General features: G+C 42.7%; 1 protein-coding gene and 1 long non-coding RNA gene across 4 annotated transcripts in view; one reads left to right on the top strand and one right to left on the bottom strand.

Annotated features, from left to right (window-relative positions):
- The window catches only part of CCDC171 (coiled-coil domain containing 171), a 205,401-nt gene that overhangs the window by 46,993 nt on the left and 130,437 nt on the right, over nucleotides 1–27,971 (bottom strand). For all 3 annotated transcript variants that reach the window (XM_081176165.1, XM_081176166.1, XM_081176164.1), the window contains one exon: nucleotides 14,260–14,391. In XM_081176165.1, coding sequence (XP_081032291.1) covers nucleotides 14,260–14,391 — 132 coding nt within the window. The remainder of the gene's footprint in view (nucleotides 1–14,259; nucleotides 14,392–27,971) is intronic.
- LOC308577064 lies at nucleotides 15,756–27,969 on the top strand. Its single transcript, XR_014003403.1, has 2 exons — nucleotides 15,756–16,018; nucleotides 27,520–27,969. It is a non-coding gene; the product is annotated as an uncharacterized lncRNA (long non-coding RNA).

Here is a 27,971-nt window from a genome sequence, read left to right on the forward strand (position 1 = left end):
AGTTTCTGTTCTTTTGTATTTTGCGTGGTCCTCTACTCAGGGTTAAGGGGCGGGGTTAGCATGCAGATGAAGATGATAGACAGCTGATGAAGGACCCTGTGTGAGAGGCGGGAAGAGAAGAATCTCCCAGGGTGGGAAGATGGGAGAAGGGGAAGTTCCTGGGTGAGAATTGGGAGGGATCAACTTTTTCTGTGCGGGGCAAGTTAAGATCTACCTGTGAAAGAGTTCTCTCTCTCTCTCTCCCATTTTTCTGTTTTTGTTTAGATTAGTTTGTTTGCTTTGTTGTGACATATTAGGATTTTTTTATAAACAAAATCTTCTTTAAAAAGAAAAAGCATATAATCTGCTTTGCATGCAGAAGTCCCCAGCTTCAAATCCTGGCAACTCCAGGAAGTGCTAGGAGATATTTGCTGTCTGAACCCCTAGAGAGCTTCAGCCAATCAGTAGAAATGACCGGTGGTATTTGACTCCTATTAAATTGGCAAAAAATGTATAGGACAAGTACAGATGCCAGCTGGAAATGCAAAGAAAAAGAAGGTATCTTTTATCATATGTGGTGGACCTGTAAGGTGGTAAAAGCTTTCTGGGAGATGATATATAATGAAATGGGAAAAATGTCTAAAATAACCTTTGTTAAAAAAACACACCCCAGAAACTTTTTTATGAGGAATTACAGGTACCGACATCCCGAAGGACCAGAAAAGACTTTTTATATGTGGAACAGCCGCCAGGATGTTACTAGCCCAGAGATGGAAAGAAGTCAAGTTCCCTACTAGAGAAGAATGGCAAACCAAGCTGATGGTCTATGCTGAGATGGCAAAGAAGCCGACTGGAAAACTCAGAAACCAAGAGGGCGAAAACTTTACAGAAGCCTGGGAAAAATTGATAAGTTGTTTAGGAGACCACTGGAAACATCAGCAGGATTTTGATTTCACTTGTAGTGTAACAATTATTATGGAAAATGGGAAACACTGGCCTGCGAGCGCTCCAATTGGAGAACAGCCTTTACCAAAGGTGTCATGGGCTTTGAAGATGCTCGAACTTAGGACGCAAGGGAGAAACGTGCTAAGAGGAAGGCACACTTGGCAAATCCACACCGTGATCAACTTCCACCCGGAAACCAATGTCCCCACTGTGGAAGGACGTGTGGATCCAGAATTGGACTCCACAGTCATTTGCGGACTCATTGTTAAAACTGTGTTTATGGAAGACAATCTTACTCAGCTACGAGGGATCGCAGGAGGAGGAGGAGGTGGAAAATATGGATTGATATAATAGAGTTTGGAGAAGATGCAGTTTTAAATGATTAAAACGAGACTCCAGGGAAGGGGGTGGGGAAGTCCTGAGATTGGGAGGAATCTATGCACATGGATATGTGCTTATAGTAATTCTTATAATTTTGTAATGTAAAAATCAAATAAAAATGATTTCAAAAAACACACAAAACAATCAGTAGAGACGATGCTAACATAGATGAACCAAGTTACAGATAGGTAGCCGTGTTGGTCTGCCATAGTCAAAATAAAAAAATTCCTTCCACGTGTATCTGAAGAAGTGTGCATGCACACGAAAGCTCATACCAAGAACTAACTTAGTTGGTCTTTAAGGTGCTACTGGAAGGAATTTTTTTATTTTCATAGATGAACCAAGGCAGCTTCCCATGTTCCTATGTAGCGAAAGGAAGCGCAAGAACTCCTGAGGCAAACTCCCAATCCCAGGAAGAATCGCTGGGACAAGGTATAGCCACAGACCCTATTTCAGCCACCAGCCATCATTTTAATTAGTCCCTTTAGTCGTTCTCTCCTCCCGGTACCCCACTCTTTGTGGTACTTTGGCGCTTAACACAGAAGGGAAAAGCGAAGTGAAAATCAACAGACTCCAATCAAACTAGTGACATTCTTAATACATGCTTCCCATTGAACTCCCTAATGTAACAAAAAAATTATGCTGCCTGAAGACTGATGCTGCAAACTACTAATAAATAAAGCTGGGACCTCTATCTTCGATCTCATCAGCAATTTATTTCCATTAGGCGGGCAATCAGTTCTGCAGACCAGAAACAAGGCCTGCCACACACTTATATGCACTATGAAAGCATGAAAGCAAAGGGGGAAATCTCAAAGGACCTCACAGATTTGAAATTCACATGCTTCCAAAAACCTACACTATCAAGCAGGGCAAACATTTATCAGAACTCAGGAATATAGGTTAGTTTTTAATTCCCTCTAAACTTTTTCTTCCCTTTGAATTTTTATTTAGTACATCACTTGGGACACAACAATGCCCTATTTCCTCGATGCAGAAGAACTGTGGAATTAGCAGACTAGCCTGTTTCTTATGCGTAGTTTCATATTCTGAAGCGTTTACACTGCATTTTCCTTAATACCACAGTTGCATATTCATTGCCATATTTTCCTTTAACTGCTGTCACTTAAACAGGGCAAATCAGGGTCAGTTTGTGTAAGCCGCATCACTCTGAAGAACTTCATCAGTCTCTATTTCAATGCATTATGCAAAAAACTTGACATTAAGAGAGCCTTAACTGACAGCAAATGAAATCAATCAGCAAATCACTAAGCCATAATAAACTCGCTCAAGTTGTAGCTAACCCTTCCTTTTCCAGGCCCTCACCTAAGCACCCCATCAAATGATATCCTTTTCCAAAAAAGCTGACAATTACATTACAAAATCCAATATTAATATGGTGCAATATTTCACATAGCTTTTTGACTTTCAAAACTCTTTACAAGGGTAACAAAAGAAAGCCACTATAAAGGCCGTTTACTGAAATACTAGGCTGTCTTCATCACAACTTGCCCTAAAAATGCAAGATATTAAAATATTGAAAGTAGGCTTATAGCTGTGCAATCCTATGCTCACTCAGAAGTAAGTAGGTTTCTAGCTGTGCAATGCTGAGTTTACTCAGAAGCAAGTTCTACTCTCTTAAATGGAATTAATTCCTGAGATGCCATGTCTAAGATTGTGCAGTAAAAGTGAAACTAGGAGGCAACCTTAGGCCTTAGTTTTGAAGGTCTGTACTTTGAAGGTCATGAAAAGCTGAGGACTGGGCTGTCCCAGGGCTTGCCTCTGTCTGACCAGTACAAACCTTCAAAAGTAAAACTTTGGCAAAAGGTGTCTTGAGGATTAAAGCATTTCAGTCAGAGCTCATACTTTCATTTTAGTAAAGGTAAAGGGACCCCTGACCATTATGTCCAGTCGTGGCTGACTCGGGAGCTGCGGCGCTCATCTCGTTTTATTGGCCGAGGGAGCCGGCATACAGCTTCCAGGTCATGTGGCCAGCATGACTAAGCCGCTTCTGGCGAACCAGAACAGCGCACGGAAACGCCGTTTACCTTCCCGCCGGAGCGGTACCTATTTATCTACTTGCACTTGGACGTGCTTTTGAACTGCTAGGTGGGCAGGAGCAGGGACCGAGCAACGGGCGCTCACTCCGTCGCAGGGATTCGAACCGCCGACAAGTCCCAGGCTTTGTGGTTTAACCCACAGCGCCACCCGCATCCCTACTTTCATTTTAAAGGTGGTTAAAAACTTCAGCGATGACTTCTGCTCTCTTTCACAGGTGAACTGTTCTGTGAAGCGCTCGATCCTTCCCACGTGAGAGGCTCATGAACTCCAAAACAAGGTGTTAACTTTAGAGGGGACAATTTTACCTAAAATGCAGCCTATGTTAAAATGCAACGTGAAAGGAGCAACTTTGGTCTTCGGCCCCTCCAAAAAAAAAAAAAAAAAAAAAAAAGACTCAAGCATTTGAAAACAAATGAAAGTACGACATTCTTTCTATGATTCAATTAAGTGCGTTTTTAGCATTTTTTAATTAAAGTAACACATGACACAACTGCACACAAATGATTCACCATCAACATTTCACATGTGTGTGTGCCTGCACACAGTTCATTATCTATCTATGAATCACCTATTGACCGAAACATTCAGTTTTTGAATGTTAATACAAGGAAGATGGCACAAAAAAAGTACAGAGGAATATAAAACAATGAAACAGGATATTGTAGCCCTTTTTATTTCAGGGAAATAATATTTTTTCTTTCCTTTTTAAAAAATACACCCTTGTGCAAATTAATTGAAACAAAGCATGTTTTCTGTCTTACTCGTAACCCTGTACTCAAAACAAACACAAAAAGCCAGTTGATCATTATGGTGTCGGAAGCCTGCAGCCAATAGAAGGAATGATGCGCTCGCCACAATATATTGAGGTTCTTCGAAAGAGAGTTATTCCAGAGCTGGAAAAGAGGTATCCTGACGGTACTGGGATTTTGCAGCAAGACCTAGCCCCGTCACACACTGAATGAAATTCATGACAGAGCAGCAAATACAGGTACCTGATTAGCCAGGGAATTCCCTGGACGTAAATCCCATTGAGAATTTGTGGGCTATATGCAAAAGTTGCCTCCTTGCTGTAGACTGTACGACTGTGGAGAAGCTCATTCAGGCACTGATTCAAGTGTGGTACAGGGATCCGAAAATCAACAGGGACTGTTCAAAACTAGTAGACTCCATGCCAAACTGTGTTCAAATGCTGCTTAAAAATAGCAGAGGTCATATCTGTTACTAACGTACATATATGTGAGTTTTGTACAAGTATATGTGAGTTTTGTACAATAAACCACATTGTTTGTTTCAATTAATTTGCACAAGGGTGTATGTTTTCTGCTTTTCTTATCCTATAACTCTTACACAAATACGGATACCCCTAAGCAGGCTTTGGAGTACAATGTTTACTCTCCCCCTCCTGCAATATCCTCTCATGCCTGAAAACAATTCGTTTCCCAAAACATAGTCTGCCTTTATCAAGATTGCAGCCATAAGTTGGTTCAAAATGTCTTTTGCACCACCCCCTTACTAGTTTTGCAATGTTGAGTGAGTTTTACATTCATGGCTAGTTGCCAAAGCCCAGCAATCCAGCCCTTAATAGCCAAGTATTAAGATATATAAAGGCATACACAACTGTGGGCACCATTTGGATGGCAAGGATTTCTCAAAGTGGATGAAAAATAATGCCGGAAAATATGCTTCTCTGAAATCTCAAGCTCCCATCAGATAAAGAAATTGGCCCTCTGATCCCATTTACAGTTCAATATCATCTGAATTCCACCGTGTTTTCCAACGGATGCAAAGAGAAGCATTAGTTGAGGAAAAACTGAATATTCTGAAGGAAAAACCAAGATTTCTTTTCAATCATAATAAAGGAATCAAACTGAATGAAGGTAAGCTGATAGGTGTAAAAAGAAAAAATTAAAAAGAGGGGATCCCAGAGGATGTGTGGAGAATGTGGATACCGAGAAGAAATTTAGCAGGAAGAGAGTACAAAGGAATTTGTAGAGAGGGTGCTTTGCCGGGAAGAATCTACTTTCTTTGCAGTTCGTTTTCCTACAGTGATCTCTCTACAAAAACCACACGGAGCTGCATTAATACAAACTAAGCACGGAAATATTTCAGGGATTTTTCATTTTGCAGAGATACTTCCCTGTTTTTAAACATATTTTAACCTACAACTTTTAAAGCAGTCAAAACGTTGAATGCAATATACCTTCTAGGTAAATTTCTTAGTAGAATTGTAAGTCGTGTCAGAATCTCCGCCCCAATCCTATAATTATTTTTTTATGAATTGTGGAAACTAGAGGTGACCTATCAGTCAGCTGTCACTGCTCAGGTCAAGTGAATATTGAATATTTTTGCAAGCAAATCTCAGAAACAATAAGGATTCAAATTTGTTGTATATTACATAAAGCAGGGCGAGGTTTGGAATATTTCATGCTTCTCTGCGTAAGTGGTCTTACCAAGTGTGGATGCGGGGAAGACAAAGGTGGCGTACCTTTTCACAAAGACCCTCTTCTCTCGGCAACCTCCAAATTGTAAGGCCAATATATATCTTTTTAATTGGAAAACCTTTTTTACACCACACTTTGTCGGATTCAGATCTCACAGCGGCATACAGGAGAAAATTTTAAAAACTGAAATGAAGTTCATTTTTCTCCTAGTACACCTACATCAAGAGGAAGTATGTGGATGGGTGGAAGTACTTGGATTTCCAACTTTCTTTTCCACCTAAGCAGGTGAGATCTGCAAGTCATGGGGTAAGGTAAAGGTAAAGGGACACCTGACCATTTGGTCTAGTCGTGGCCGACTCTGGGGTTGCGGCGCTCATCTCGCTCTATTGGCCGAAGGAGCCAGCGTACAGCTTCCGGGTCATGTGGCCAGCATGACTAAGCCGCTTCTGGCAAAACCAGAGCAGCGCACGGAAACGCTGTTTACCTTCCCACCGGAGCAGTACCTATTTATCTACTTACACTTTGATGTTCTTTCGAACTGTTAGGTGGGCAGGAGCTGGGACCGAGCAACGGGAGCTCACCCCGTCGCGGGGATTCAAACTGCCAACCTTCTGATCGGCAAGTCCTAGGCTCTGTGGTTTAACCCACAGCGCCACCTGCGTGGGGAGGTGTGTGTAAAAGAGAGGGGTAGAAAAAGGGGGGAATGGGGAGGTTTCCCATCCTTTGATCTGATGAACTGCTCTTTTAAAAACTGCTTCCTTGCAATAGTGTGAAGCAAGCAAACAAGTGATATATATTAAGCTTAAGGCAAATCACCATATGCAAATTTGTCTCTTTTTTGAGTGTTACCTCTCTTTTTTTGTAAGCATGTGTGTTGTAAGTGGCCACTCTGTACTCATGTCTTCAGCAAGAATAATGTTTTCAAAGGGAGCTACTTAACAAGGATTGTGCCAAAGCGTTGATCATGAAAACGTGTGTATTTTACACGCCCGCAAAGAGCCACAGTTTGAATGGGGTTGAATAATGAGGAGTTCTGCCACCTGGAAAAAGCGCGGCTTTGCCTTCAAAAGTACTTTTCTAAGACGCAATATTTGCCACGATGTTCCGAACAGACAAGAAACAACATAATTATCTTTGTATTTGTAGATAGATATTTTCCCTTGGGCCCTGAATGCTTTCCGCTGTACTAGTGCTATTGAAAGAAGGAAGGGGGGGGGTTAAACGTAGTAGGAACCTAACATTTCAAGCTGCATTTTATCTTTGCCCAATTGATTAGAAGAGCAGGCAATTTTGCCTCTGTGCCCAATACAATATGATAAACCATGACTGCATCATACATGGATACATAATTTACATAAAATAAATGGAAGACATAAGCCCTTTATAAATTTATAATGATTATACTCTATCACTCAGAAGCGACGTCAACACTCTACTCTTGCTGCTATAAAACGAATAATACCCCTCCTTACATTTGTATAGCAGTTTTCAAACAAAAGAATGCCGTACCGGTACAACAACTGTAAAATTGCAGGCAGCGTGTCTGTAACCTGCCTGAACCGGCAAGCGCTACTACAACTCCTGATGTAAGGAGGACCAACTGTGAGGATGGTCCATGATTTACACTTCCACTCACCTTCTCTTTTCCCTGTCTCCCTCACACCACAATTCCTTCAATTTTACATCCTGAAAACCAACATCTTTCTGCCAGATGTTTGTGAAGTAGGATACGGTCAGTAGAGCATGTGGACATCTTAAAACCCAATTCTGAAGTAACGGGATAGAGCTATTACAGTGGTCCCTTGGTTCTCAAATGCCTTGGTACTCAAACAACTTGGAACCCAAACACTGCAAACCCAGAAGTAATTGTTCCAGTTTGTGAACTATTTTCGGAAGCCGAACGTGCTCTGTTTTGAGTGCCACGCTTCCATTTTGAGTGTTACGCTGAGATCTGTTTTTGCCATTTATTTTGCTTCGTGTGTGTGTGTTTGTGTGTGTGTGTGACTGTGTGGAACCCAGTTCAGCTACTGATGATTGATTGTGTGACTGCAGTACATTGTTTATTGCTTTCATTTTATAGATCAATGGTCTCATTAGATAGTAAAATTCATGTTAAATTGCTGTTTTGGGGTTGTTTTTAAAAGTCTGGACGCGGGTGGCGCTGGGGGTAAAACCTCAGTGCCTAGGGCTTGCCGATCGCATGGTCGGTGGTTTGAATCCCCGCGGCGGGGTGAGCTCCCGTCTTTCGGTCCCAGCTCCTGCCCACCTAGCAGTTCGAAAGCACCCCTAAGTGCAAGTAGATAAATAGGTACCGCTTTATAGCGGGAAGGTAAACAGCGTTTCCTTGTGCTGCGCTGGTGCTGGCTCGCCAAAGTAGCTTCATCACGCTGGCCACATGACCCGGAAGTGTCTCCGGACAGCGCTGGCCCCCGGCCTCTTAAGTGAGATGAGCACACAACCCTAGAGTCGGACACGACTGGCCCTTTACCTTTACCTTTTAAAAGTCTGGAACAGATTAATCCATTTTGCATTACTTTCTATGGGAAAGTGTGCCTTGGTTTAGGAACGGACTTCCGGAATGGATTAAGTTTGAGAACCAAGGTAGTATTATATTATTAATCAGTTTCATTTACATTTCATTTTTATGTATGCTGTGCCATCCTGGAGGCCGGACGACACAGAACGAAACATTAAACGATGGAACGTCTTCCTTTCTCCCCATTCCGTAGTGCACGCTTCAGTATTTTGCTGGACTCTCTTCAATGGGCCTGCACGGGCCACACATCTTCCAGTAAAAAGGAAGGGAAGCATCACTTAAAATGGTTTTTGCCTGCCCCCCAAAGAGGGCAAACAGTAAGAGAGGGCGCTGAGAACGGCCTGTGGGCTTTTATGTTTCACACCTCTGAGCATGGTGGAATTAAGTTTTATATGCTCCTTCCGAAGAAAATCACTAAGGACTGCAATAATCCACTTATTTTAGCAATCATGTTTTGACACGCAAATAATATCAAAATAATTGAGTCACTCATTATGCCATTTATTAGTATTCCGTTCTTTTGCTGCAGCTCTGTCATATGAACACGGGGCAGTGCTCAATTGCCCCACATGGTAACTCCTTCATCGTACAGTGGCAATAGACAAGAGCTGTCACTATGGTCTTTTTTGACACCTGATAAAAACATTTGGTTTGTTTGTTTAGGCAAGCCTGTCCAAACATGCAGACGCTGCCGGGTGTTTTAATCTGGTTTTCGCTTCTTGATGGTTTTCATGCTTTTTGAAGGTTCTAAATACTTGTTTTTAACTGTTGTTGTTTTTCCTGATAATTTTATTGTTTTGTTCCTTTTGAAAACAACTTTGAGGTTTTTTTATTAAAATCAAGCGTTATATAAATGTTGCGAAATAAAATTACTAAGCACGTTTTCGAGTCACTCCAGAATTGCAGCGACGTCTGATTAAATTTAAAGCTTTTGTCTTATAAAGCATTTTATCACTTTAACTACTATCCGCTACTGCGGCGCAAAGTTAGATTTAGGCTGCCATCCCATCCACACTTATTAATAATAATATTTTTTTATTTTTTTAAATACCCTGCCCTCCCTGGCCAAGACCGGGCTCAGGGTGGTTAACACTGAATATAAATACAGTAAAAACATTAAAAACAAAACAAAAACACACAAAAAAAAACAGTTGATTAAAATATAAGTTAGAATACAGTTTAAAATGCAGCTTAAAATGCAGCCTTGTTTTAGTGGTAGCCTATAGATCAAAGCTATAAGGGGAGAAAACGTCAAATATTCACCGGGGCCATTTTAGTCCTTTACCTGGGACTAAGCCCCATTGATTTACTTCTGAGTAAACATGCACGGGACTGTGCTATTAAGCAGCTGCTTTGCCCAGTATCAGAACTTTAAAAACACATATCTTGCTCTGAATAATTAGTGTCCACTGTTTATGTACTTTAGGACTAAAATACGGGGTCCTTAGTTGTTTCTGACCCGAGTTTAATGAAGTAAATTGCCTGAAGAAATGAAACATGATATTTAAACCATAGCGGAAGAATACATTTCACAACAAAGAAAAAAGCTCTATGAGACACATAAAAACAATGCCTATCATTTAAGGGCTCACCGGGATTTGTAAGTCCCAACTGAACTTAATATCATCTGCACATCCATGCACTGAACTTACTTCCTAACTGGAGAGGTCAGTGTAACCCACAAGGATGAATGTCAGCCATTTAATTATGTGGCAGAAAGAAGAAGAAAAGTGGAGCCACAGAGGCTATCCTATGTCACGGCAGCCTTTAAAAACTAAGACCGGTTCCCTATCTGCCCTGAGTTCTGCTTCTGGGTCACACTATAGTATACTAAGATAATAAAAGACCAGGACAGAATTGATGGCAACTGGCATGGGCAAATGATGCCCTCATTGGAAAAAAATGTACCGTACTTTTCCGTGTACAAGACTAGGGTTTTTTTAAAATTTAAAATTCATGCTAAAAAGTGGGGGTCGTCCTATACATGGATAGTGAATAGGGAGACGTTTGATTGGTTGCTTCCATGGCTGTCAGCAGCTATTGGGCGTTTTATTAGTTGCTGCGTCAAGGGCTGGTATTGATTAGCTGACGCTGCGGCAATTGGGCAGGTGATTGGCAGCTTCTGCCGGCGAGGGGATAGACGAGAGGCGGATTTTGCGACACGTGCGGGTGGGCGATTTTTGGCACCCCCCCTAAAAAAAGGTCAACAACCCTGTGCAATCCCCCCCAAAAGCTCAACAACTCTGGGCAATCCTCCCCCCAAAATAGGTATATATGATTAAAAGATCGTTTGAAAACCTATTTTTGGAGGGGTGTGTGCTGTTTTTAAAACTATGTTTAGCTGCTTTTAGGGTATGTTTGTAAATTGCCTTGAGTTATATGTAAAATGTTATTCATAAATTAAACAAGAAGAAATAATAATAATAACAATTGCAAGTAAATTTGGTATTTCTGTGCTGATTTGCAAGTGGGGAACAATACATTTAAAAGTGAGTCAGTTGTTCATTTGGAGGATAGTCAATCATGAAAGATTTCATACTTTGGGTATTAGGACACCCTTGCCACAGAGTTAATACGAAAACTTTAAACTGAAGCAAGATTGGGAAACAGGTAAAGTATGTGCCTGTGAGTGTTAGAAGAGAATAATAGGAATAAAGAACAATTAAATAAGAATCACCTTTATCTGGTTTAACTAGGCAATGACCCAACTGAAAATCCTTTATTTTCAATTGATTATTCCCATTTCCTGCTTCTAAATCACTGGAAGGGACTCAAGCAAAAACGATAGCAAACCACCTGAATAGAGGTCCTCCACAGTTTTTAGACATTAAGAGAAAGCATGACTAACACAGGGTAACATCCAGTGTCAGCCAGAATAGACCCATTGAAGTAAGTGGAGTTAAGTGACTTGAGTCCATTGATTTCAATGGATCTACTCTATGACGTAGATGGAAAGAATCCATTATTTATTAACCTTGACTTTTTCCATTCCAAAAAGGTTTTTTTGTCGATAACTATAAAGGTACTTTGAATAGCTATGTAATACTAGGGGGGAAATACATACCATGTAGATTTCAAGCCACAAAATACACATATAGAGCATTTCTTTCATTTTTATACCATTTTGATGTTGGTCATGAGCACACTGGAAAGTAAGACCCATTGAAATTGGCTGCACATACTTTCCAAGAGCTGTGCTTGGGGTTAGGTTACTTGTTCCTATTCTTAAAACTCTGGGGCATAGCCACCTGGAAAACTCCACAAGTGACAAAGCCAAAGTATTTTATCTCAAAAGAGAAAATTTATACATGTCACTCAGCATACAATGTGGACATTCCTTTCGCCCCAGGGCTGTTAAACTATCAGATTGGCCGATAGTTTACCTAACCAGTCTGGAAGCATGAATTTGGGTGCTTGTAGGAATCAGAATCACAAGGGCCAAACTAGACGCGATGCTGGGAGATCTGTGATTTTAGTTGTAAAAGGAATCTGCAAACAACCCCAGGAACTTTCTAGCACTTCTGTGGTGGGGTGTGTGTGCATGTGTGTGCCATAACCCTTTCAACCCCATGCTGTTTTCCAAATTCAAATCTCTTCTAGTGTGTTCTAGTGTGTTCTAGTGTGTGAAATCAGCCCTGAGTGCTCACTGGAAGGACAGATCCTAAGGCTGAGGCTCCAATACTTTGGCCACCTCCTGAGAAGAGAAGACTCCCTGGAAAAGACCCTGATGCTGGGAAAGATGGAGGGCACAAGGAGAAGGGGATGATAGAGGAGGAGATGGTTGGATAGTGTTCTCGAAGCTACCAGCATGAGTTTGACTAAACTGCGGGAGGCAGTGGAAGACAGGAGTGCCTGGCGTGTTCTGGTCCATGGGGTCACGAAGAGTCGGACACAACTAAACAACAACAACAACAACAACAGTGTGTTCTTTAAAAAAAATTAAAATGTACAACCAGGGCTGGGGGCCAGACTTGAAGAGAGGGCTGGTGTGAGGCTGACAATTTAGTCCACTCCAACCACACCTTCCTCCCAACAGGAGAGGTGGATATGACAGCTGTTGCACGCAGCTGTGCTGGGTTCTGCCCCACATAGGGCGTGCCCATCGTAAGCATAATGTCACATGGCGCAATGGGCCCATCAGACCCTACCATGGCTGTGACAAGCCCCGTCGGGCTTCATCGTTCCATGTGATGCCACGCGAGTGACGTGTTGGGTCGCCATGCCAGCCCCGCCCCCCATGAAAATTTTATGGGTGCCTTGGCACCCACAGCCCCACATAAATGGCACCTGTGGTCATGTGCTCTTTCTGCCACTGCTTTGGCCAGGACGACTCACCTTGAGCACATGGACATGCTTCAGCAGGGATAGATGGATGTGCTTTAAAGTGAGAACTCAGCTCAGCTCCTACACACGGTGGCTAACCTGCCATCTTAAGTTACCCAAAATGCATTTGCTCAGGCCTATACAGTGGGTAGCACTGTTGGTTAAACCACAGAGCCTAGGGCTTGCCAATCAGAAGATCGGTGGTTCGAATCCCCACGACGGGGTGAGCTCCCGTTGCTCGGTTCCTGCTCCTGCCAACCTAGCAGTTCAAAAGAACGTCAAAGTGCATGTAGATAAATAGGTACCGCTCCGGCGGGAAGGTAAACGACGCTGCTCTGGTTCGCCAGAAGCGGCTTAATCATGCTGGCCACATGACCTGGAAGCTGTACGCTGGCTCCCTCGGCCAATAAAGCGAAATGAGCGCCGCAACCCCAGAGTCGGCCACAACTGGACCTAATGGTCAGGGGTCCCTTTACCTTTATAGATTTCATATGGAAGGGCCACCATGGGTGGATAGGAGACCAGTTTGGTCCTGTTCCTCATCAGTGTCCAGCATGGCTGACCATGAGTGCTGGGCTTGTATATGACAGCAATCACAGATATGCTGATATCACACAAAGCTGATATTCAGGCCCATCACCAGACCTAAGACTCAATCTTTGCATTTCTCTATCCAGGTATGGGGCTCCTTACTCAAGGCACACCATAGCACCTCCATAGTAATACCCCCAACCATCCCCAGTACAATATTCCCGTATTTTTGATCATCCTACCACAGCCTCATTTGTCACTACAGGGGTGCATGCCCAAGGCCAAGGCCCAGAAGTTTAATAAAGTTCTTTCTGGTAAGGGCACTACTGCGACTTTGTTAAGAATGAATCCATTCACAAAAACACTTAAGCACTTAAGAATTCTTGGATCATTTATATGAAGCAAGAAGATAAGTTGGGGCTTGCACTCCGTTCTAGAAGGGCTGTTTTCTGATTCCGATGCCTTGACAGCTGCATCCATTGTCTATTTCATTTGTCAGAGTACTGTCTTCAGCCGGTGCCAGAAGGTGTCAGAAAATGGCTAAAAAGATCAATAACGGTAGAATCTTTCTCAGCCATTTGAACTGCCCCACCTGCGGTGAAACTAAGGGACTCCAACACACCCTGCTTTGTAATTCTTTTCTCCTGGGTGACCCACTGCTGATGCCATCCTTAAATATTAACCTAGGGCACATTTCTTTTCTTCGAAAGTGATGTTGAGAGAAATACTGTTCTGAACCCAACTTTTAAAAAAGTGAAAGGCATTTTATTTCCCTCTTGCCTGACCGCAGCGATTTCTAGGCGTGGCGTGAACCATTTGTGTTTGCTAAAATCCTTTCTACAGATCCTTGATACTCAATTTGGAATGCAAAAGTGTTGTTCTAATATAACGATTTCAGTCGAGCACAAGTTCGGAAACTTAATTTTGTTAATTACAGGCCACTACATTTCTGCTTTTATTTATAGCATTATTATTATTATTATTATTATTATTATTATTATTATTATTATTAAGTTTTGGAAACCCTTTGCTTCTCAAAGAAAGGTTATTTAAGAATCTAACCTGGAATGCTACAACCTCTGGCCCGCCCTTTAGCCCTTCCATCGCAAAGGTCTCCAGGTGCAACTTAGGTAGCTGCAGGGTGAAGTCATTCCTGGTTGCCGCAGTCCGTGACAGCGAGATCTGATCTCTGACCTAAAAGGGAAAAAACAGTATCAATGGTAATTCCCCTTCAGACACATTAACTGGGATGAAGTGGGTCCCCCTGAGTCCACTGAGTGGACTTGCATTGATCGCTGGACCTGAAATCCATGAATAAATTTAGGACTAATTGATTTTTCGTTGCAAATAAATCTCTAATTCAGAGTGCTGGGAGAGAATGTTAAGAAGAAAAAAAGCATATCCCCTTCTCCAGACTGAAATGAGATGGGAAGGAAAGTCGCTAAAGGCTTCTCATCCAACCAGTACACAAAACTCTACAAACACACAATTTGAGGTCAAGGAAATCGCAGCGCGAAATTGTACGCAATAAGCGTCCTATGGATATAGCCATTATTGCCTGCTTGGTTAGCAGAGAATTGCCATCTGCCCTGGAGAAGCAACACACCACCAAAATATTTTTAAAACAACTGCTTTGACATTCATACAATGATCTTAAGCCTTTTTGCAGAAAGGTCTTGATTTTGTTCTTTTGTTAATAGCCAGTTATGTTGCAAAGCTGCCCAAGTATACTTAACAAAGAGTATTTTTTAAAATGTCACTTGGTTAAGCATCTTATTGGAAGCATGATGATCGGTTCCTATAAAAATAGCAGGTATCCACTAACTAGCAATAGGCTCCAGTACAAGTAGCTAGAATCCGTTTTCTTTTCCAAAGTCCAAGTAGTTTGGATTTAGTATTCCAAAAGGCAGAGTTTAAAGAAACAACAACAAACCGCTCAGCGCTGTAAATGAGATATTTCCATACATATGTAGATAAACACAACCTCATGCAGTTGGTATTGTACTGCCACCTTCTGTCAAGGTGGGAAATCCCTTCGTTCAGTATGTGTTCGGCAAAAGGAAAAAGTACAAAATCGGGGGGGGGGGGGGAGAGAATCACTAGTTCCCATGCTTGTGTTTATATTAATATCCAAACAAACAACAATCCTTAACACGTTTATTGCTACTGTTCTATATGCTGAATCCTGACTCACATTCCAAGGCAGGTAAGCGAAAATGAAAGTGAAAACTTCCAAATTCCTCCAGCATGGTTTCTCCTTCCATATTTGATTAGCCGTAGTCGTGATTAATTAGGGTTGCTATTATGTCCGGAATTTCCCAGACATGTCCAGGATTTAACTGGCAAAAATAGCGCCCGCGGGAGGGGGGGATGGACGACATGGCAACCCTAGATTAATCCAAACTGTAGCACACTTGCTTCAAAACTCAAGGGTTCAAAGTTGGCTTGCTTTAAACAAACAAGGTCAAGGTTAGTCACAATGGTCAGGTTTGGATGAAACAATAAGCTACAACCGTTCAAATAACAACAACAACAATAAATTATTTGCAGCCTGATAGGAGGAGGAAAGAGGACTGAGGAACGCATGTGCCCAGGGCTCACCTAGGCTGCTTCCTAGGACGTATTGTGACATCAGAACATAGACAGCGGTCATTGAACAAACAATGATTTTTCTTTGCAATTGTATTGCTTCATAATACACAAAAGTGCTCACTCTGAAACTGCACAACCAACTGGCAATCTTTGGTCAGATCTTTTAGGATGATGGGAACCTACGATAGTAACTTGGTCAATATCTAGTGCCCATTGTCTGTAAAGCGAGGTAAGAAATACCGAAATAATAACTTTTTTATCTGTCTCACTTGTTCGCCGTTTGTGATGTTTTATTTTCCTTGTTCTTTTCAACTGTCTTGGTAATCGAGAAAAACTATAGCTATTATCTATCCACCTAACTCAAAAAAAGGCTGCACAATGGGGAACACCTCTGAGCAAACGTGCATAGGATCTTTTAATTAATTAAAAGCAAAAGGTCTTTACATATGACATAAAGCTATTCCTTCTTTTCTTCTACAAGGGGTCAACTGTAACACTTTTAAATGAGTAATATTCTGCCTTGTTCTAATAATAATAATAATAATAATAATAATAATAATAATAATAATGATAATGATATCCAGTAGCTCAACTGGATTGCATCATCCTGTACTCCAATACTAACGTGCTAATATATATCTTTCAAATAAAAATTATTCCCAGGAGCAGCAAATGATGCTAAGTACTTAATCTTAAAATTGGAAAAGGAAAAAAAATCAGGTAGCACCACATATGACAAATAAATACTAATTATGGATCTAATTAACATACCCAATACTAATGACCTAGGATACCTTACATAAAAATAATACCATTATGAAAGCCAATGTGGACACTTCAAATTCTATGTGATACTTCCTTCTACAAGTAATCCTATTTTTAAGAATAGCCAAATGCATGCATAAATAAATAAATAAATATACATGCATGCTGTCCATACGATGTACAAATGTTAGGTGGGATTTTACAGATTTATAGGATACACACACATACATTCTGTGCTTTAGTCTATGGGAATAGGGAGCTTTACAGTTCCCAGGCTGACCTAAAGAATTCCTGTCAATACCTGTGGCTGCCAAACTTATGCACTATAATGCAATTTTTATAACAGCATAGGTCCTTCATGCATCCTCCTTTCTGCTCATACTGTTCTGGGTTCAGGATGGAGAGCCCAATGGAGCAAACACGGTCTCGGGGGGTCTTCTGTCAGCATGTGTAATTTTGTTCAGATGTTAACCTTAATACAAACACGTTGTTTTCACCATACCTCTAATAATACACATTTCACTGGATTTGTTCTGGTTCATATATGCTAACGTTCCCGTTTCTCATTGTAGCCAATATGCACACAGATAAAAGAAAACATTAATGTGGATTAAGGTACTAAGAATTTATCAACATCAAACCCACCAGTGTGTTTTTTTGTGTGTGTGTTTTTTTGCCTTCTACCCTTCTGAACCATAGTCAATAGATCTAAATATTTTACTGCACCCTGGCCAATTCATTGTTTGATGTTTAAAAACGCACCCAGAATCAAAGAAAATTTATTAAATTTGAGCCCCCAAATGAGATACTATTAGCTTTGAAAGTCAAGTTTAACTGCGATATTGATGATTCTCTTTTTTCTGTGACAAAATCCACCAGGGAAATCCCTGATGTCAAAGTACCAAAGCAGATTGCTAATACCGAGGCGAGAGGGAAGGGGAGGGAGAACGGGGAGGGGCGGGGAAGGAAAGAGAGCGAGAGGAAAACAATATATACACTATGTAGGCATAACTCCGACATCAGTCGGTTCTTTAACCCCATCCCTGTCTGGTTCTGTTCTTTGCCACCAGGGTATATAACATAAGCCGGACAATAAAGCGAAAAAACAAACAAAACCATGCATATCTTTAAAATGCAACCACTGTAATAGTAGCTCATCATCAGAAAGGAATGAGATCATTCCTTACATATAAACCTCTGGACACCATAAGCCCCAAGCACATGCTCCAATGTTTTTAATTACTTTTGATGGAAATGGCTGCATCCCCGCCCCCCATTCACAGTATACATAAAACCCAAGAATGCTTAGCTTTTGTGTGTCTGCGTCTGAGTGGCATGTATTAAAAACTCACAAAACCTTTATGAAGTGAGGGGAACAGAAATGCTTTGCTTGCATAATGTTTCCTATTGCATGATAAAAGTCTATAATTTTATCAGGACAAGTTACTTGTTGTGTACTGTTGTAACAATCGTTTTCTCCAAATTTATCTTCTGCACCATGAAAATAAATAAAAACAGTATTTATTTATTAAAAAAGAATGGCCCTATCAATTTAACTGTCGCCCAGGACTAATTTGGGTTCAGAGGCTAGGACAGCAGAGAGAAGGGAGCTTTCAGGGTTACACCAACGCCCCAAAATCAGTCCCATTACGTCACCTAATACAGTTTTACCTACAGTAATATTTGCCCTCGGCTGTGCATAAACTGCCAACGTTTCCCCACAGGACTGAGATGCCACTATAGCACAAAACTGGGTCCAAGCAAGTCTTTCAGGCTGTGTACAGACGATAACTAGTTTAAGAACTGCAAAGGACACCCATTCTGAAAATCCTATGGGATCAAATGCTCTGCAGGATATGGGTGCCGTGGGCAATGATGGCCTATGTCATGCAGGCTTCAGGTCACTGAAAAGTTGTATGTCTGATGGAGGCTAAAATAAAGAAGGATGCAGTATGGCTCAAGCCGATACTGTGCTGATCCTCTACCCAAATGATAGATAGATAATTTATTACAGTTGGAGACCAGCTTATAAAACACACATGGGGGTACAATCCCAGAAGGAAAACAAACATTTAAAACAATGAGCAACAATAAATTTAATATTTATAAATTAGATAAGCGTGTAGACACTTAAAACTTTAAGATAAGCTACCGCAGAGATATGACCCAGAGTCACCCATGGAACTGAGTTTGGGGATTTTCTTAACGAACTTGTTTGGGTTGGGGGATGGTCTGCACCTGCAGATCTGTACTCAGAATCTGGCAACCTTCCGGGTTGTCTTATGATCTTTGCCTAACAGGAAAAGGTCAAATTTTGGTGAGCCTCACCAGCAGGGGATCAGTGGTCTCACTACATGCCTCTTCATAAAAGGGACATCTAAAGAACAAGTGCTCTGGGCTTCCTATATCCCCCAATGAACAGGCACAAAGTCTCTGAGGAGGAGGAGGAGTTTGGATTTGATATCCCGCCTTTCACTCCCTTTAAGGAGTCTCAAAGCGGCTAACATTCTCCTTTCCTTTCTTCCCCCACAACAAACACTCTGTGAGGTGAGTGGGGCTGAGAGACTTCAGAGAAGCATTACTAGCCCAAGGTCACCCAGCAGCTGCATGTGGAGGAGCGGAGACGCGAACCTGGTTCCCCAGATTACGAGACTACCGCTCTTAACCACTACACCACACTGGCTCTCCTGAGCATATGGGACTTTTAAAAGGATCTTTCCAGGACTGGCGAGGGCAGAACCAAGCTTCTGGCGAGTGTAAAAGCCCTTCTTGCATTTTTGTACTCAAATGATTTTAAGGGGCATGCAAAACCTAAATATGAATCTGGCATCTCTGCTTGGGTACAGTGCAAGGATCAGAAGTATGCAGAATGCACTTGGTGCCGAGAGCTCAAGTTACCTTTTAAGTCTTCTTACCTGGAAGACCTTCAAACTAATTGCATACAAATGGAGGCTATTGAGGTGATTCATGCACCCAAAACCTACGCACTTGATAAAAAGACACTGTTTTGCAAGGAATGCTTCACATGTCTCAGGACTGGGCAGTGGCGTTACAACAGATCCTTGATGCTAAGCTCTGCCCAGTTACTGCACCTGGTGGCTCGACCGTAGCTCAGTGGTGGAGCCTGCAGAAGGTTCAATCCCCAACATCTCTCAGTAGGGCTTGGGAGAGACCCCTGTCTGAAACTCTGGAGAGCTGCTTCCAGTCCGTGTGGACTGTACTGAGCTAGATGGGCAAACGGTCTGCACAAGGCAGCTTCCTATGTTCCTAGTTACAGGTAGGTAGCCGTGTTGGTCTGCCGTAGTCAAAACAAAATAAAAAAAATCATTCCAGTAGCACCTTAGAGAACAACTTAGTTATTGGCATGAGCTTTCTCGTGCATGCACACTTCTTCAGATGTTTTGTTCCTGTGTAGCATTGGACTGGGCTAGACCAAAATGGTGCTTGAGGAGACTCTTGAGAGTCCCATGGACTGCAAGAAGATCAAACCTATCCATTCTGAAGGAAATCAGCCCTGAGTGCTCACTGGAAGGACAGATCCTGAAGCTGAGGCTCCAATACTTTGGCCACTTCATGAGAAGAGAAGACTCCCTGGAAAAGACCCTGATGTTGGGAAAGACTGAGGGCACAAGGAGAAGGGGACGACAGAGGTTGAGATGGTTGGACAGTGTTCTCGAAGCTACCAACATGAGTCTGACCAAACCGCAGGAGGCAGTGGAAGACAGGAGTGCCTGACATGCTCTGGTCCATGGGGTCACGAAGAGACGGACACAACTAAAGAACAACAACAACTAGCTTCTCAATAGGCGCCCTATTGAGACACGACTAAATGACTAAACAACAAACTGCCTGAAGGTGAATTTGGTATAACTAATGAATACTCGATCAACACAATGTTGTTTTAGACAGCCCCAACTAATTGCTCCACTATTAGTTCTTCTTTGAAGGAGGAAAGGAGTTACTGCGAAATAGTACTCAATTCCCCTCCACCCCTGCTATGCATCCAAAAAGGATATTTATTTCCTCCACAAATAAGTGCATATGGGTAGATGTCTGCTTCATCTCCAAAATATGCATCTTGTTTGTATCAAAAGGTTATATTTAGCTGTCCAAAATATATTAATATTTCTTAAAAGCAAATGCCCAGTTGCTGTCAATAGTCTACTAGGGGGTTTAGGCCCATGGGGAGATTTGGATGTTTGACAAAGTGCTGTGGGTGTCACTCGCTCTGACTATTTTTCTTCCCAGCCCCACAGATCATCCCCCAGGCAGAGAAACAGAGAGAAAGCATGCACCTATGAGCTCTTTTTTTGCTTTCCCAAGGGATCCAAATAAAAGTTGTATCCAGCAGAATCAGTCTACGTCTTGGAAAAACACACAGAGCTGAAAGAGGAACTGAGAAAGAGCGCCAATCTTCCAACGTCCTCCTTCAGCTCTTACGCACTTTTCAGTGGAGAATAAGGTTGCCACCCTCGCTGCCTCATGACAAAAGGGGCAGTGATTATTTTAACAGGGGGAGGGGGAGGGGAGCCTGAGGTTTTGTGAGTGCCAGGAGAACATCTGCCCGCAGGCCACCTCATTGGCAACTCCCAGTCTACTGACTAGAATGTTTGATTCATATTATTCGGTATTTATTGTCAATAGAGTTTAATCTCCTGTTGGATCGTTTCATCCAAGCCGTTCGTTGCTAAGGACAACAACAAATAGGTGGCGGTAAGGCTGACAAAGCAAGTGGTCCATTTCCACACAACTGAAATTAAGAGCTTTCAACCCTCGCCTCAGTCAGCTGAGTTTTTAAAACACAGACCTACTTCTTGTGTTACAGGCAAGAGTGCCAACATGGCCACTTGACAGTGGGTGCCATGCAGCGTCTGTGGCCCTGGTGCCGAAATTTGTGGGTGCCCGGCCCCTTCATGGGGAGCTTTGTGCGTGCTCCAGCACCCAGGGCCCCAGGGGGTTGGCACCTATGGTTACAGGTACTGTTCCCCTATGGTAGCTTCTCATGCTATTCCACTAATATCTGTATCCCATGCCAACTTGACCCAATCCCCTGGGTTAGTTTGGGATTCATGTGGGGATTTTAAATGAGTTTCCTGTTTAGCAATTTTCCCTGCCAAAATCTGAAGCTGTGTGTGTGTATACACGGAAGCTTTAAAAACTGTCCTGGGAATTCAGCTTGGAGAACACTTCTTTCCGCCAATGAGCAAGAGGAACACTGCAGCGGTTGCTGGCATCGTGGCGGACGATGCTTTCCTTGGAGGCTGAATCTGCTGCCCCTGAGGAGCCCTCTGCCCAAGGCTGCTGCCTCCCCTTGTCTCATGGGTGGGCCGGCCCCATCTGCATCCCTTCTCTCACATTTATGGACCCCGATATTCACCCCAGTAGCTTAAATAGTTGCAATTAACTTGCCGAGATGTCAGCATGCTCATTCTGGTCTGCTGTTGTTGTTTAGTCGTGTCCGTCTTTGTGACCCCATGGACCAGAGCACGCCAGGCACTCCTGTCTTCCACTGCTTCCCACAGTTTGATCAAACTAATGTTGGTAGCTTCGAGAACACTGTCCAACCATCTCGTCCTCTGCCGTCCCCTCCTCCAGCACCATAATTCAAAAGCATCAATTCTTCGGCAATCAGCCTTCTTTATGATCCAGCTCTCACTTCCATGTATCATTCCTGGGAAAACCATAGCTTTAACTATACGGACCTTTGTCGGAAAGGTGATGTCCATGCTTTTTAAGATGCTGTCTAGGTTTGTCATTGCTTTTCTCCCAAGAAGCAGGCGTCTTTTAATTTTAATCAGGCAGTTATGACAGTTTAAAAATCTGGTTTAGTATGACGGCTTCTGAAAGCGAACTGTTGAGGGAAGCTTAATATAAAGCGATGGACTTGAACCCAAGATATCTGGGCTAACATCCCCACTCAGCCATGATGCTCAGTTACTATCTTTCAGCCTAAATGACTTTCACGGGGTTACGGCGAGGATAAAAAGGGTGAGGTGTGGAAAAGAGGTATATATACAGCAAGGAGCCCCAACTCTATGGAACTGAGGCCTCTACAGCTTCCCCAATATCCACTGGAATGGAGCCCAGGCCACCACCCCAATCTTGAGGGGGCAGAGGAGGTGAAGCAGGATGCCACCCTGACGCAGGACAGCCTGGTGGGATGTTGACCCAGGCCGACAAGCGTGGCCTAGCGCACAAACGTTGCTTCAGGAGGCTGCCCAGTCATCATGCGTGTGATGGCACACAGCCCCCTGCAATGTTGGGCCCCTGTGTATACTGCCCAGAGCTGCTTGTTGGTAAGTGGGACAAAAACGAAAAAGAACAGCAGCACCGCCAAGTCCAAGGGCTTTGCTTCAGCTTCCCAACAACCATTTGAAGGGTATCGCCATCATCCCACCCATTTTCACAAATCAAGAGCCGAAGCAGAAATAGCGACTCCAAAGCCATCGATGGAATATTCACGTCTTTAACTTGGGGGGGGGGGGCAAGGAGAGAGAGCGAAATCAACACGAGCCTACGTTTTCAACCACAAATAGAAAAATCCCTGTTTTGGAAATAGGTAAAAATTATGGAAGCAAAGAATTAAGGTTAATCTGGATATTTATGTCCTGCCTCCAGGCGCATGGGGCCTGATTCATGCACTGAACAAACTACAAGAGCATGATAGCAAGAACACATTCAATACTCCCCTGCAGCTACATGTTTCAGGGTAAGATACACTGTCTTCCGGGAAGCTCGTTTGCAAGCAATGACCTTCTCCTTGAGGAACCCCTGATAAGCATCCGAGGAACCCTGGAGTTCAGAGGAATGCAGTTTTAAAACAGCTACACTAAAGGATGGGGTGGGGGGGGGAGAAGATAGTTGAGAGCTCACCATTCTTTGCAAACTCTGTTACTGAGGCGGATCCTGAAGCAATGCTTGAGGAACATTGCAAAAGTCGTGCTTCATGTCCTTCAGAAAAACATTAAGCAGTTGTTGCAATTTCTCGTGTGCTTCATGTATTTCTAAACAGACAACTCTCATAGTAGGGTGTGTTTTTTAATCACTCGTGTCCAGGGCGCATTGTTAACCAAGTTGACATATATCACTTAAGGGTTGACAAAGTATGGAAATCTTCTCAGGACATAGTGTTGAATTTGGATGATGCCCTTTCTTTTCCTTTTAGCCCCTCCAGCTTCTGACACCCATTAAAGGTTTCCTGAATCTACCACCTACAGGCGGTTCTTCAAAGTACTGCGACCAGCATTGCTTCTGGTTCTTGGAGGGCTGATTTAAGAAATGGCCTGAGGGATCGCTGCCCGGTTCCCCAGCACCTACGCTACGGGGTCCTCTCAGGGTTCTATTTTGTCCTCCCTGCTTACTGCTGAGTGAAGTCATCCAGAGGTTTGGGGGAAGGTGTCCCCAATATGCAGGCGACACTCAGCTCGATTTCTGCTTTTCACCCCGTTCAAATAAGGCACTGATGTGTCAGGGTCTGGCAGGACGCTGAGGAATGTGCACGGGGAGAAAGGGCCTGGAGTCTAACGCGGGAGAGGCAGCCAGTGGTCTGTGGGGATCTATACCAGCCAGGAGGCAAGAATCAGAGACAGGTGAGGTTTCGGAGCTGAAGGGCAGAGCACAAGATGGATCAGAAGAGGAGGAGAGACAGGTCAGGCAAGTGAAGGGTCAGGTGCTTCCTCACCCTCTCCTGCACCACTGTTCCCCATAACCAGGTGGGGATTGAAAAGGGAGGAGCAGAGGAAGTTTGGATGGCGCTAATGGATTGAGGTTGAATCCTGACAAGAAAGAAGTACTGTTCTTGGGGGACAGGAGGCGGGTGGGTGTGGAGGACACCCTGGTCCTGAATGGGGTAATTGTGCCCCTGAAGGACCAGGTGTGCAGCCTGGGAGTCATTCTGGACTCACAGCTGTCCATGGAGGCGCAGGTTAACTCTGCGTCCAGGGCAGCTGTCCACCAGCTCTATCTTGTACGCAGGCTGAGACCCTACCTGCCCGCAGACTGTCTTGCCAGAGTGGTGCATGCTCTAGTTATCTCTCGTTTGGACTACTGCAACGCGCTCTACGTGGGGCTACCTTTGAAGGTGACTCAGAAACTGCAATTAATCCAGAATGCGGCAGCTAGACTGATGATTGGGAGCGGCCGCCAAGACCATATAACACCAGTCCTGAAAGATCTGCAATGGCTCCCAGTACGTTTCCGAGCACAATTCAAAGTGTTGGTGCTGACCTTGAAAGCCCTAAACGGCCTCGGTCCTGTATACATGGAGGAGCATCTCCACCCCCACCGTTCAGCCCAGACACTGAGGTCCTTCTGGCAGTTCCCTCCCTGCGAGAACATTGGATTTAGTATTCCAAAAGGCAGAGTTTAAATACATTTGTTGTTGTTGTTGTTGTTGTTGTTGTTGTTGTTGTTGTTGTTGTTGTTAATGCAGTCTCCAGCTGCGGCAATGCAGCCCACCGGAGGAAGCTACATAAACTGGTGGAGGGTGAGTGGCCCCCTGTTGCTGAAACTGCTCCAACAGAGTGTGGACCCTGCTGAATTAAATGAGCCCCCCCTTTATTATTTTGAGAAAATAATCATCATAAATAAATAAGAATAATAATGTGCACCCCACCACCAAGACCATTCCATTGTAACTATCCAACCTCCCAAAATTTCAACACCCCTTGCGATGGTTTGACCCCTTTCCGCTTTAACAGTACAAATACCTTCCATATCTCCTCAAAATCATTTCTCCTGCATATTCCCCATCTTGCCTTAATGGCAACATATTCATTTATCATTACTAGCTATATCCCACACCTCTTTATACCATTCTTCCATTCTATATTCTGCTTGCCCCTTCCACTTTCTAGCTATTGTAATTTGGGAACCTGTCAGATAATTTGTGAAACAAGTCCTTCATAGCCTGTGAATCTTTTACCCCATCGTACATTGATAATGATGCTACGTCTGGACTTTCGGTCAGCTTTAACCCAGGGATTTTTGTTATCTACTTAAACACCCTTTGCCAGAAAAATTGTACATATTTACACTCCCACCACATGTGAACGTAATTCCCGGTTTCCTGGCATCTAAGTGAGAGGTTTTTAGGTCACATCCACAACATACATTTAAAGCACATTTATACCACTTTAACAGTCACGTCTCTTCCCCCACAAAGATTCCTGGGAGCTGTCATTTACCCCTCACATCTCTCCAATTCCCAGTAACCTTAAACTACACTTCACAGGATTCTAAAATATTATGTGGTGAATTCTCTTTTACTTGGGAATTTAACCAACTAACGACTAGGGTGTTGGACACAAATTTTATGCAAAGACCCAAACCATTTGGCGTTAGGTAGGAATTCTTCCCTTACATAAAAATTGGCTATTAGTCCTTGTGGCTAGGTCCTTCCCTGCTACTTCAACCGTATGTTTTAAGATTAATTCACCTGCTTATTTTGCTGAACTGCTCCTTACATCAAGGGAGTTCTTTTGTCATGAGCAACCTTTTTCATGTTTGCTCACAGACGGTGGCAAATTAATCCTTAAGCGATTTGATGTAAGGTACAGAATTAATTCGGTACTTGGAGGTTACTGCCACAAGGGACGGGATGATCCGGATCATCTTAGATCAGTTCCCTGCTTGCATTCTACAGTATAGTCTCAAACACACATCTCCAGGACAATCTTATGTATGTCTACTTAGAAGCAAGCCCCCTGGTTTTCAATGGACTACTCATCCAAATCCTATATATTCTTAAACAAGCAATAAAAACCAACAGATTTTTAAAAGAATACATGTCTCGGCTGAAATAAAAAAGGAAAATTGTCTTCTATTTTAACAAAAGGAAGTTCAGCAAAATACGTAGCTCAGTCAGTAGAGCGTGAGACTCAATCTCATGGCTGTGGGTTCGGGCCCAGATTGGGTAAAATATTCCTACATTGCAGGGGATTGGACAATTTGATCCTCATGGCCCCTTCTAGCTATACGATTCTATAATTTCATGAAACACATTTCTGGGAGGGGGGAAAGTCTAGCATTTTTAAAAATAAAATAGAAACATCAAACCCAAGCTCAGTTGGATGAGAGATTAATTTGATCCAGGCCCTTTTAAGCAAACACTAAGTACAATGCCAAAGCTATTCTGTATTTGTGGGATGTGCACAAGAATATGTCCCTTATGAACAGATTTCATTGACCTTGGGCTGAAAGTGAACCCATGTCTGGATAAAATAACGGCTAACGCATGAACTAATTTCACAGTACTCCATGCAAGGATGTTTCCTTACTTAAGGCAAGGCACACACACACACACACACACACACACACACACTTACACTTCATACTTTCCAAAAAAAAAAAATGAAGACAGACGGGCTCTGGCATTAGTTACTTAGATATGTCTAAGCTGAAAACAGTTTAACACATGGATATGACATTCTGCAATGTCTTATCTTTAGTTTGTCAAGGTTTTTAAATCCCTCTTGAACTGGAGTACCATTTTTAGCTTGGCTAGGTCAGAATGACAGTGAGCAATATGAATGATGGCACACTAGACAGCTATATGGACAGAGATGTCATCAGCAAGCCAGCTGTGCCAACACCTGTATGTCCTGCACAACTGATCTTTAGGAACACGGATCAAGGAAGCCAGGTTATTAGGAGAGCCAAACAAAAAACAACAACAAAAAGGCTGATTGAGGCATTTGCAAAATAAATGCCCTAACACTAAGAGGAATTATTCAAAAGCAATGCTAATTTACAGTGTGTGTATATATATATATAGTCTTTTTTTCAAAATTCATAGCCCATGTTTCTTCCAGAAGGAGGAAAGCGTACTTACTGAAATATAAACATGCCATGATCCTAATTGAGATCAAAGTGTTCCAAATTGTGTTTTAAGGAGCCCTCTTTTTTAAAGCAACAGCAACAAATGGGTGCTTCTGAAACTCTTAAAAATATTTCGTTTCCTTGTAGATTTCTTGTGTGTGTGTCTACTGGTCCGTTTCACCTGTGGCAGGTACAAGGTTGATCAACAAAAGCCAAGAATAGGTACAATACACGCAACAGCTACCTCAGAGTCCTGTCACTATCCTGTCAAGTACACCTGAGCCTTGCCCCTGTTTGTGATTCGCAACTTTCCAGAAGATGGAACACACAGAAAGGAGAGATATTTCATAACATCATCAGACTCCTACACGAAGCAAGTAGAAAGCAAATAAGTATCTGTAGGACCCTTTCAAAGAACTAGGGTCCCCTGGCCTTTTTACTGAAAAATCTAAATGCGCCAGAAAAATCCATTACTCAAACATCGTTTTAATCTAAATCTCCAAATAATTCAAGTCCTTGGGATTGCTTCAAGGTTCAGCACAAATCCAAGTACATTGCTGGCACAATATGAATATTAAAAAAGCAGTTGCACTAGTAGG

This window comes from Podarcis bocagei (genome assembly GCF_964188305.1).
Source record: "Podarcis bocagei genome assembly, chromosome: 17".
NCBI classification, from domain to species: Eukaryota; Metazoa; Chordata; class Lepidosauria; order Squamata; family Lacertidae; genus Podarcis; species Podarcis bocagei.